General features: G+C 43.2%; 1 protein-coding gene across 1 annotated transcript in view; it reads left to right on the forward strand.

Moving 5' to 3' along the window:
* prmt3 (protein arginine methyltransferase 3) overlaps window positions 1–11793 on the forward strand; it is a 58221-nt gene extending 46428 nt beyond the window's left edge. Inside the window, exons 14-16 of the mRNA XM_020651942.3 lie at window positions 1389–1439; window positions 2144–2231; window positions 11544–11793. Of these exons, the coding sequence (XP_020507598.2) occupies window positions 1389–1439; window positions 2144–2231; window positions 11544–11653 (249 nt within the window). The 3' untranslated portion in view covers window positions 11654–11793. The remainder of the gene's footprint in view (window positions 1–1388; window positions 1440–2143; window positions 2232–11543) is intronic.
* Window positions 11794–12041: the final 248 nt, after the last annotated feature.

The following is a 12041-nucleotide window of genomic DNA, read 5'->3' on the forward strand; positions in this document are numbered from 1 at the left end:
ATTCCTTTTCCTCCCTCCTCCTTTCCCCTCTCCCGTCCTCCTCTTTTCCTCTTTCCCTCTCTTGCATCGATTCGGTTCTTCTTTGTCTCACAGAGCTGGCCTCCAAGTTGTCAGCTGCGTCAGGATTAAAAGCTATTAGTTCTGCATCATTGCCACTACAAGTGCACGCCTGAGATTGATAGAGTGCCTCTCTTCCTCCAGTAGGGAGAGAGATGGGAGGAAAACAAGCCCTGGGGGGGGGGGGGGGGGGGGGGGGGGTGGAGGGGTGGTGGGGTGGTGGGGTTGGTTTTTTACCTCACATATCTGACAACGGTCACCTACAGGCACTCTGGCCCTGGACTGTCCCTCAGTTTGTTTAAGATTTGTGAATTGGATTTTCTCTTTGTTGGGTTTAGAGCTCTGTAAATCCTTCCCAGCAGACAGCACAGTTTAAAAAAAAGACCGCCTCTTCCATGCTGGTTTTGGGGAATTGGACTTCAGTCTGCAGGACAAAATAGGCCATCGTTTCTTGCCAAATCTAAGACTGAAAAGAATTTAGACTTCTTTTTTTCCTCATTTGTTGACACAAAGTCATATCGACGCAAAAATGGATTATCCAGATGATCATGTATTCATACTAGTTTGATATAACTTGTGTTTATTTTCCATAAATTATTTCTCCTCTGTGCAGACTGTTTTTTTAAAGCGCTGTCAACAGAAATAGCCACCTTTGCTAATTTCATGTACCAAGCTGGATTTTTCTTCATTTCTTTTTTTTCTCTGTCAGCAAAATTGCCTCCATGAAGTTTGGGGGGCTGCCTCATAATTGATTTCTTTTGTCCAGTGACAAGTGTTGCGGATGAGGTGAGAGGGGAGCGTACAGCCGCTGCTGTTGACTCAGCCTGAAACAGAAACTCCGTCTGGTTTTCAGAGGACGCAGAGGGAATGCAGTTTTCACAAGAGTTATAATAAGACCCACTGTATCTGTGACAGGGTGGCCAACACACTTCTCCAGAACATATATACACACACACACACACACACACACACACACACACACACACACACACACACACACACACACACACACACACACACTCAAAACAATGACCTGGTAAGCATGGCTAGTGAAATGAAATGAATTTCTCAGTTTCCTCTTGGCACCTTATAGAAATGTTGTAAAGGTGTCTGTAAATATTTGAACAGTGAATTTTGTCCGCAGTTTGTTTTTACTGCCTTACTCCTGAACACAGCGGCTCTCCGTCTTATTAAAGTCATTAAAAGCTCGAGTCTTGTTCTGCCTCCCGCCTCCCTCTCAGCTCTGCATGTCAGAGTTGCAGCGTAGTCAAACAGATCCAGGGGTTTATTGTGCTGTCACATTCTAACACGACCCTCATATTTCATTGCAGGCAATTGTCGGCTACTTTGACATTTTCTTTGACAAAGGCTGCAGCAACAAGGTAAGCAGCAACGGCAACAGCCAAGCCATTTAACGGAAACTCAATTATGTTCACGCTTTAGCGTGTTCCTCCTCCCCGAGGCGTTGGCTGGCAATCGACAGGCGTCCTAGCCGACTGCTGATATAAGCACTTACCCAGCAGAGCAGGCCGGTTGGAAAAGCCGATGCCAAGCTCTGTGAGCAGCACGGACATGCCTTCTGATTGCACTTCCTATTTTACCTGAGAGTCGAACTGCATGCTGTGGATGGTCCAGCACATTTCTATCACGGAGCGAAGGCTAACACAATGTAACATGAGGTTATCTGTTTCATAAATACAGTGCAGTTCGGATTCTTTGTAATATAGTAATAACTGTCTGAGTGGATTGAAGCTTAAGTTTAAATATAATGAAGAATGACCTCTTGACCTTCATAATGTGCGTTTAGGTTTATAACTGTCAACTTTTCTGTGGTATTTGTTTGGATGACTTTGTTGTTTAACTATTATATATACCGGTATTACAAATCAGGTTCACTTCTTTAGGTTGTTACGTTTGTATTTTCACAAAATAATTTACTGTAAGTCCAATTTTATGAAATAGCGAAGGGTTTAAACTTTTTAATTAGACTCTGTCTTTAGTCATTCAAAAGTATTTTCTGTCTTTTTGAAATGCTACGACTTGACACAGTTTGTTTCCCCCCCCCCCCCATCCATCATCTGGCCAGGTGATGTTCTCCACGGGTCCTCAGGTCACAAAGACGCACTGGAAACAGACTGTCTTCCTATTGGAGAGGCCTGTCCCTGTCAAAGCAGGTCAGTAACTACGGCGACCATCACACTGCTTGGAAACATCATTCCTTTGACAACTCTCATTTACATATTTTATTGTAGAAGAGTTTATAAGAATGGTTAAGTTTGGATTTTGCATGTTCACACTCTCTCCCGTGATCTTCTTTTTTCCTCTTCTTACACCCGTGGCGTGCGTCATAGCGAGCTGCGGCAGGTAATCTGTCTGCTGTGGAGATGTAGTCAGGCTGGTTGACACCCGTTATCTGTCAGCGTCAGAGACAGCGAGGGATCAAAACAAATCACATTCAGCCATCAGAGACAGCATGTAAAACTTCATCTGATAGCCAGTCACAGGCCTCTGAATCATGACACGCTGCGAGACGAGCGCTTTGTAACTGACCACTGCAACGTTTATAGAACCGCTGCTTCAGCAGATTAAAGTTTTATCCCTCCTGTAGCTTTACATGAGGCATGGCGGACTTTCTGTCTGCATGTTCAAACATGTCGGAGCGCCTTGTATCGCTTTATTTTTTGTGATGTTTAAAAATGGACGTACTTGCGACAGATCAGTTTAGAGGTTTATTTGACCTCATTTTAATCTCAATCTATCATTGAAGACATGTCCTCATGTAATGCGATGATGCTGAATAATTATACAACATGCATAGAATAAAGAAAACTGAATAAACAGAAAACAAACAAATCAAAAGTGAGATCATTTTAGTAACGGGGGAGAAAGCAGTACGGCTAACAAAAGTTACATACATGAAAAATGTCGTTTTTTAATCATGTTTTCAGATCGACCTTTGGTAACAACTTTATTTTTAAGGTGTGATTGCAAAGTGTTCCAGGTGTGTGCAGCACAAACAATAGATGTCATTTTGCCAATTGTAAGTGTTTGCTCTTTGAACTGTGTGAAAAACAAAACAGATTTAAGTTTTGAAGAATGTCTCACACCTTAAAGCAAAACCCTCACCAGAGTATCAAAAGCCATTCTTCTATTACAAGAGGTGAGATTCACACATATCGTTCTTTACTTCAATTCTACACTTCACTTAGCAGACGCTGTTATCCAAAGTGACAGACATCAGAGAGTGAGTAGAACACAAGCATCTAGAGAGGAGGAAACAACGCCAGTGAGTGCAAACAATTTCAAGTCTGATTGGATACAGATGCTGACAGGAAGTGCACAGAGGCAGATTCTTTTTACGAGCTGAATGTGTTGAAGACACGCAGCCACAGATACTTCACAACGATGAGCCACTTGCAATACTTTCACACCATTCAGACCCGGACACAGAAGAGGGTGCTGCTAGGTTCTCTTTCACATCACTGAAGAAACTCTCCATGTTTTCTCCGCTGTGCTCTGATCCATCCAATTTGTAGTTTGATGCTAATTAATCTAAACATTATACAAATTAAATAAATTCCACTTTTCTGTTGTGTCAATGTCAGTGCTGATCATGGATCTCATCAGATTTGATCAGGTACTTCATTTTAGTCTCTGGACTTTTGTTAATTGAGTGGGCCCCTCTACCTCAATCTGTAAGGGTCCCAGGATGGGTCCCAGGATGGGTCCCTAGACACCTGCAGACTTCTACTACTCGCCTCTGCTAACTTATTTTTGTGTGCAGTATATTTCATTTATCTCAAGAAGGTTCTCTCTGAGCCTGTGTGATTTCAATCAGAGAGCATTGGTGCTAAATACAGGAAGAGAAACTTATTTACATCATTAGTTTCATTTTGACTTTTGTTTGTTATCCGTCAGAGGTTACACGGGTCGTGTGAATGATCCAGTGTTTATTACCGCTGTGCGTTGTGGCCTCCTGTGTGCTTTATCATAATGGGAATCAGGGATGTGTCGGCTGATGTGAGGATGGATGAGCCTCTGGGGACCTGCTGTCCACTCGCTGACCAGATATTAGATGGAGTTTACTGTAATAAATGACCTGCAGAGGGACGGAGGCGCTTACATGTCAGGCAGGCCCCCTTAGCCACGCTCAGCTCCAGCCGGCCGCCAGCCGCCCGGGCGATAAGAGCGTCAAACCCTCTGATGCAGCTCAAACGTTATCGCAGGCTCCGCGCTCTGCTCTGGATCAGATAAATGAGTCTGAGAGCTGAGGACGACAGTATGCTAACACAGAGCGGGGGTGTGCGAGAAGAGAAACAAAGACAGATTTAATTCTGACTTATCAGGTGCAGACTGTCAAATGTTTTACACTTACACTTGTGTGTGTTTGTATATGTGTGATGCACATAAAGACCAGTGACAAATCAAAAACGAGAATAGAGGAACACGGTGCATTACGATGCTTCCATTCAGACAATATAACCATGTGAAAGAAATCTACTTTTTTCTTAACCAGCAATCTGAATGAGGTTGAACACAGCAGATCAACTTGGATTGATAAGAGTAACATACCCTCGTCCCTCCAGTAGAGTGAATATGTAATGAGCAGCATGTGGTGGATCAATACCTAATAAGACGTTTCATTTTGGTTATTCATCTGAATTAATCATCCATCTGCTTGTCCTTTATTCATGTGCATTTTTGGGGGGGTTTCTTTATAATTTGTGATGTTTTGTGTGAAGTTTTTCCAGGCCAGGTAAAAAATGATTATTCCTATTTAACTTAACCTGTCACCTGTGTCATATTCCCCATTGGTCAATGGCTTTGTATCCAAGTTCAAACTGGATTTATAGATGTATGGAGTTAGATTTGCTGACATCATTCATGGCCCTCACTGGATGAATCAGCTGACTTTTGTTTACTTTTACAATCACTGAACATTTTCCTCTAAACATTGTTATGGCACATTTAGGCCAACATGTCAGTTAAGACACAGTTAATATAAACATTTAATATGCAAACACTTAGGCTCAGTTATTGTCCCAAGAAGATGAACCCTCTTATGAACACTTGACAAAATGACCCCTAAAGGGTCTAATGGGAGCAGAAAACATGCTTTTTTTCTGCAGGGCATCGCTGTCTCTTGGTGCAACAAGACTTGTGTCCTGTGCTTATATAATACAATTGAAAGTCTGTTGGTGTGGATCAAGTGTTGTACTATAACATTTTTAATGCGACTCACACCCACACACAAAACAGATTATCTTTTACCCCTCTCACACTTTGTCTTTTTTTATCCTTTTGCTGCTTTTACAGTCAGCAGAGCATCTGGGCTCTTGGGGCTTTCTCTGGGGCGAAGTGACACATCACAGCATCAGCCAAGACACACACACACACACACACACACACACACACACACACACACACACACACACACACACACACACACACACACACACACACACACAAAAATACACACACGTGTAAACTCACATGCGCACACACACAAACATAGACGTGTTAAATCTTAGATCTATCAGGTTTTAATCAGGGTTAAACTCAAGCTTAAACAAACATCAAGCCATACAAATCCTTCATTATGGATATTCGCTTTTTATTCAGACAGAAAAAACTGAGAAGAAAAAGTTTTTAAAAAAGAAGATCAAAATGAATGTGTGTGTGTGTGTGTGTGTGTGTGTTTGTGAGCGGCAGGTTATTGATGTGTTCGCTCCACCTCGGCACCCTGACAGTCCCAGAGCCTCCTCCAGGGGCCGTAAACCAGAAATGGAGTTTTTAACAGCATTCAGCAGCTTCCTGCTAGGCTCCTTTGGTGTATTTTACAACAGACACACACATGCACACGCACTCTCACACACACACACACACACACACACACACACAATCACATAAAGCTCCTTCTACACACTTAAATTCACAAGAGGACTTGCATACTTTTATACCAAACTCCCTTCTGGCTGTAAGAGAAAACTTCCTAAAGTCACCTTGAAGATGGCAAAACTCTTGCACAAACACACAACAACAACACACACACAGCCACAGCCACACACACACACACACACACACACACACACACACAAAATGCATACATTCAAACACATTATGGCCTCTAATTATGTGTTTTGACTCAGAAGCACCTTCATCTCTGATCGGCTGCATTGAGGGCCGGGCATAAACATGCAGTGGTTTGTTTTAATACCGACTCTGTCTGTGGTGATTTATCGCGGCCGAGACTGAATCCTATTTGATGTGTTTGTACGAGTGCAGCAGTAATTAACTCTGAGACTGCGCTTCTGTGGGAGGTGCCTGCGGATGAGAGAGAGAAGGCACGCAGCAGGCTGGAACAAAACATCCCTGCAAATCCTCCCGGCTGGCAGCGTAATAAATTAAACAGCGAATCATTTGTCATGCTCTGGTGTGTTTGTGTAGCTCCAGTATTGAAGAGGAGGGTCTTTTAACACAGCTTTACCTGCCCGATGTCCACAAGAAAAAGGAGGTCACACTTTTTTTTTTTTTGTTGGAAGAAAGTCCCATGATCCTCGAAGGTGAAACGGTGGCCTGGTTACCTGCGCCGAGGGGCCACTCAGAGGAGCTGAAACTTGGTCATTTGTTATTTTGGGGGCTTTCATTGGACAGTCAGGTGGTCTTTGTTCCCACCTACTTTCATGACTCATATCCTCTGTCCCGAGTACAGGGTGTGATGATTATCCCCCCCCCCGCCCTCACCTGTCCATGCTTAATTTAAACAGCTCCTCCTGTACTCAACACCCTCCTCCCGGTTGAACTCTGAAGGTCCTTGAGCTGTCACCGGCAAGAAGTCGAGCCAGGTGTCACATCCTTCAGGGCTGTAATTCAGAACATTGGGCTGCTGCTGTGTCTACAGGCTAAGAAATACTGCCCATCAGATGTGCTGATGGACTGCATGCCCAATCAAAATGTGGGCAAGGTTTCAGATCATGGGGTAAATTTATGTTGGAGTACTTCCAGGATTAGTGCTGAGTGTGCTAAACGGCTTGTTCTGCAAATCACACAATAGTTCACCGATATGAAACCAAGAAAATCACGAGGCGGCTTCAAGCCTCAGTCAAGAGTTACATCAGATTCACAGGAATTCTGACCTGGTCTCAGGCTGAGGTCGCATTTGAAAAGATCCAACCTGTATCTGATTAAGGGCCACATATGAAAGTGGTCCAAATGATTTGAAAAGATCAGATTCCCACGAGACTTGCACTGTTCAAACCTTTCGTTAAAACAATCTGATCTGACTTACCTATGAGCAACAAAGTCAGATTCAGGTCACTTTTGCCTGCAGTGTGAACGTGGAGCATACCTGCTCTGTAACGGAGATGGCTGAAGTGGAAGACAGAACACTGAAACTGCACATTGTCTATGAAAGACATACATTATGTGCTTGGTATTTTCACATTATTCATTGACAACATGTCTCCCCTTCCTTAGCTAAACTGTATTCTACTTACATTTTAAAAGACACTCAAGTGATTTGAACAATTTTAGCAAAAACACCCTGAACAAAACATCTTTGGTTTATTATCGACCAATGCTAGGCGATCCAAAGGCATCCTGTGGCCCTAGCTTTTGCGATATGTTGGCACAGAATTACACTTGTCAGCTTGTTGGGCCAGTTGAGTACATTGAGTGGGCAGTGGAGGTCAATGCTTCATCGGAAAAAATAGTTTGTTTTCCCACAGTCCTACATCTTCTGGTTTAGCTTTTTAAATGACAAGTATCATCACCACCTGCTGGTATGGACTTGATGCAGCCACAGAATATACATGCCACCTTGCCATTGGCTGTAGTTTTTGCAGAGCGTTCAAACCCAACTTCTTGACCAAAACCCAGGCGACTTGGCAATACGGCCGGCTTTTTTCCCCCGAGAGCTATGGTGTTGGTTCTTCAAGTCTTGGTTATAAGAGGGATGTTTGTGCAAGCACAGTAGTACTGACCCATGTCTATAAAATTGCTCCGTATGAAATGAACTTGGTTCACCTTTCATTGGGGACACAAAGTAACCAATCTTCTCTATTGAAGAAAATCAAGGCGTTTTCCTGTGAAAAGCACTCGGCTCATTCTTCTCCTTCCCTCTCTTGGTGGGGTTGCACATGCTGTAGAAGCGTGAGCTAAATGGTGAAAATGAAAATGACAACAGTTTAAATGAATTACTAACACCAGCCGTGTATTTCCAGTGTAATTTCATGGAGAAAGACTGCGCTGGGGCGGAGAGAGGCTGTTTCTGCAGGCCTGGTTGTGCTTAATGACACTGGCATGTTGATGTACGACATCGCAGCTCCCATTCCCCGGCTCATTTCCACACATGGTTAACTCTTTCTCCTAGCATCTGAGTGGCCAGTTTGCTGAAGGCACCGAGGCCCACTCCCATAGGGAGTTTGGTGTGACTGATTACAGCCGAGCTGCTGTAGTCGCACAGACGCTGCACACATATTCAGTCCGTGGTTCAGTTTGTTCGTTTCAATACTTTAACCTGAGGCATCGGGGATTGCTTGGACAGCTGCAGGCCAGAGGTCTCGAGTCCCACACCTCGTCTTTTCTGTTAGTTGTGTTGCAACAAAAAGTTCAGCACAGGTCATGCAATTATTCTTTTGACCTTAAGCAGCCTTTTGCAAACTTGAGATTGACTCCAGCCTCCCATGAGCACCAGGCCCTGTTGCTTTTAGCTGACTCCTTGGTGTTTCCTATATAATGCGTGAAAGAAGAGAGGAGGAAACCTTGTCTTTATAAACTCAAAAATAGAGACATTCAGATGCTCAAGTACTCAAATATTTGTCTTTTAATTTTTGAGTAACAGAAGCACAAGCCCCATAGTTCATGCAGTGAAACACGCTTCCTTACAGCTGAAATTACAGTTTGCATTTTCTTTATTTTTGCATGACATTGAGCAGCACTTGAATTCCTGAAGTAAGGCTCTAAAGGAAGCTACTGGCTGATTCTACTGGGAATAACCCTTCTCAACTAGTGTCCTTTGAGTCAGGTGGACACAGAGCACATGTCTGAGTGGACATTTTTGAGCCACACAGAGAGAACACAAACCAGGCATGTGTGTTAGGGACCTTTCATCTTACAATTTGGTTGGCCAGCATCCACATGTCGACCACTGACCCAGTTCATTAAGTTGGTGATGAAGTGCGGCCAGGAAGTAACATTTAACTTTTGGCTACAGTAAAAAACCTCTTTGTCAAGTCTTGGTAGTCAGAAAATGAACATTTCTGCTTTCTTAGAACTTTCACTTTGATTCATTCTGAATAATTACAACCCAAAAAAGCTGTGGTTTTTAATTTTGGATGGCATAAATCATGCCTAGAAGATAATTATTGGCCCCAGCAAAGCTCCATAGATCTATAACAAGAGGTTAGCAACCTCACATTGAATGGTGTGTTTTAAAACTAATCTTAAAGCAGCTTGTAGGAACTTTTCTTTGTGTTTTTGACAGCCCAGTGAACCGTGCAGTACCTCTTATCTCATCACTAATCCAGTCCTGTGCATGTATGCAGTCTCTCAAAACAAATCTTGTCGCTCTTCTTTTTAACCGTATTCAGGGACTGCTCACAGTGAAATAAGCCGTAGGACGTATGAACAAGCCTGCATGCTGTATGTTGTTTCTTCAGAATCTGATCAGGCATTAGGAAATCCACAGGGGTTTAGTAGTTGTGTTGCCGATGGAACAGTTTTCTTGTATAGCTCAGACAGCATCACTAATGAGTTCAGACTGTTTAATAACTACTTTAAAAACTCCTCACATTGGGGTGCTGGTGGCGCAGTGGTTAGAGTGCGCCAACCTCATGTATGGAGGCTGTAGTCCTCCGGGCGGACGGCCCAGGTTCAAATCCAGCCTGTGGCTTCTTTCCCGCATGTCGTTCCCCTCTCTCTCTCTCCCTGATTTCCAACTCCATCCACTGTCCAAAAAAAAACTCCTCACATTTCATTTTTTATATTTTACTATTGGTTATTCCTTGAGGTGGATTTACACCTTTTCATAACTTGTTAATGAAGTATTGAGACTTTGAGTCTTTGTAAAATGTTCCTGCTGTGTTTTTTTTACTAAGGTGAGTTTCTTCAGTTAGAAAAGGGATTTTATATTCAACATCTTGAATCTGAAATCTGATTTTCAAAGTTTAGTTCTTGCTCATTTGTAACTCTGTCAGCTTGTCCGTTAAGGAGGCAAAGTGTAAACGCTGCGTTCGTCTGCAGTGGAGCGACAGACCCAGAGCGCGGCGCCAGCAGCCAAGACTCAGTGACAGCGCTGTTGGCATGGTAACCAGTAAGACGTGACAGCAGTGATGGCGGAAGCTTAGCTGGGAAAAAGCACCACAGTCAGCATATTTTTTCTCCTCGTCCTCCTCTAACCTCGAGCGATGAAGAGAGCGTAGCACAGAGAGGAGGTGCAGGCGGAGTGAGTGGAGGGGAGTGGGGGGGGGGGGGGGGGCGTATTTGGAAAGGGGTGAGAGAGGATCCTTGTTTGCCGTGTGGATAAACATTCATTTACCTCCAGCAGTCAAACGTGAAGTTAATCAGAGTGATTATGCATCATAATCATCAGCCTCTTCTCCCAACCCTCCGGTTGCTCGTGCATTGTACTGTAAACGCACTTCCTCTCGATGCCATCTGGTGGTTTCTGCAGGTCTGCATTCTCTCTCTCACACACACACACACACACACACACACACACACACACACAAAGTCCTTCGTAGTGACATACATTAAACCACACTACCGTTACACACGTCATCAGCTCAATAAGCAGTGGTATGTTTCGACTCTAACTGCAGAGTCCTGACATCAGCAGATCTGAGCTGCTGCAGGGCGTCAGGAATATTTCTTTTTATGAGCAGTTATTCATTTCTGTTTATTATAATTAACACTTCTTAATAATACTTGTATAATTCTACATTTTTAGGGGGGCTTTGTATGCCTTTATTTTAGAGACAGGACAGAGGATAGAGTCAGAAACAAGGGAGAGAGGGAGAGTGGGGAAGGTGCCATAGGTCAGATTCAAACCTGACTGAAGGGGGGGGATGAAGGCGCCATACTGGAGATACTAAACTGACCGCTCTTGAGGTCTAAGCCTGTTCACATGGGCCGCGCTTGTAATCTTTAGTTGATTGTAACTCCCCTCTCATTTTTACTTAATTCCTCTTAATGTTTTTTTTTGGCATTTTTTAGAAGCTCTTGCATCTGCAGTTTCTTTCCAGCTTGAACCAAAGTCTTGCTTTTTCCTTTTTTTTTGCAAATTTCACATTTCTCCACTGCAGAGAGATGGACAACAGTGTGTAAAAGAAAAATCCCCCCCTCCAACTTAACCCCACAGCAGCTGATTCACTCTGCACATCATCACAGCGTCCACTACAGAGCAGGAGGGAGGCACTCTCCAGGAAAAGAAAAAAAGAGATCCATTGTTATTTATCTCCTCTTCTTTTTTTCTTTTCTTTTTTTAGGGGAGGAGCTTCGAGGAAAGATCACAGTGCGTAAAAACAAGAAGGACCCTCGCTCCCTGCTGGTCACTTTTGACCTCAGAGACAGGAAGCAGACTTACAGCCTGCAGTAACACCAACCTCCACAGAGGGCAGCATCAAGCAAATAAAGCCTTAATGTATTCACAACAGTAGGCAGGATATTGAAACTGTATTTTAGTTCATGTAAAGATTGTTTCTGCGCCTTGTAATAAAAAGAACAGTTGTATAAGTTTTTCTCTTGTGTTTTATTTAGCGTACAGTACAGTGAGATGATTATCCTCCAACTGAATTTAAAAGTCAAGGTTGGATTTAATCCGTGTTTGAAGGGAATTACATTTTCTGTTTTTCAAGGTGAAACACAACACAACACTTTGAAATACAGTCATAAATGCTGTTGAAACATCAATCAGGCGTCACCAAGGTGTCAAAACATCGACAACTTGAAAACACAGTCGTCAACCCTGAATGTCTTTGACCTTT

This window comes from Labrus bergylta, chromosome 3, assembly GCF_963930695.1.
Source record: "Labrus bergylta chromosome 3, fLabBer1.1, whole genome shotgun sequence".
Lineage (NCBI taxonomy): Eukaryota > Metazoa > Chordata > Actinopteri > Labriformes > Labridae > Labrus > Labrus bergylta.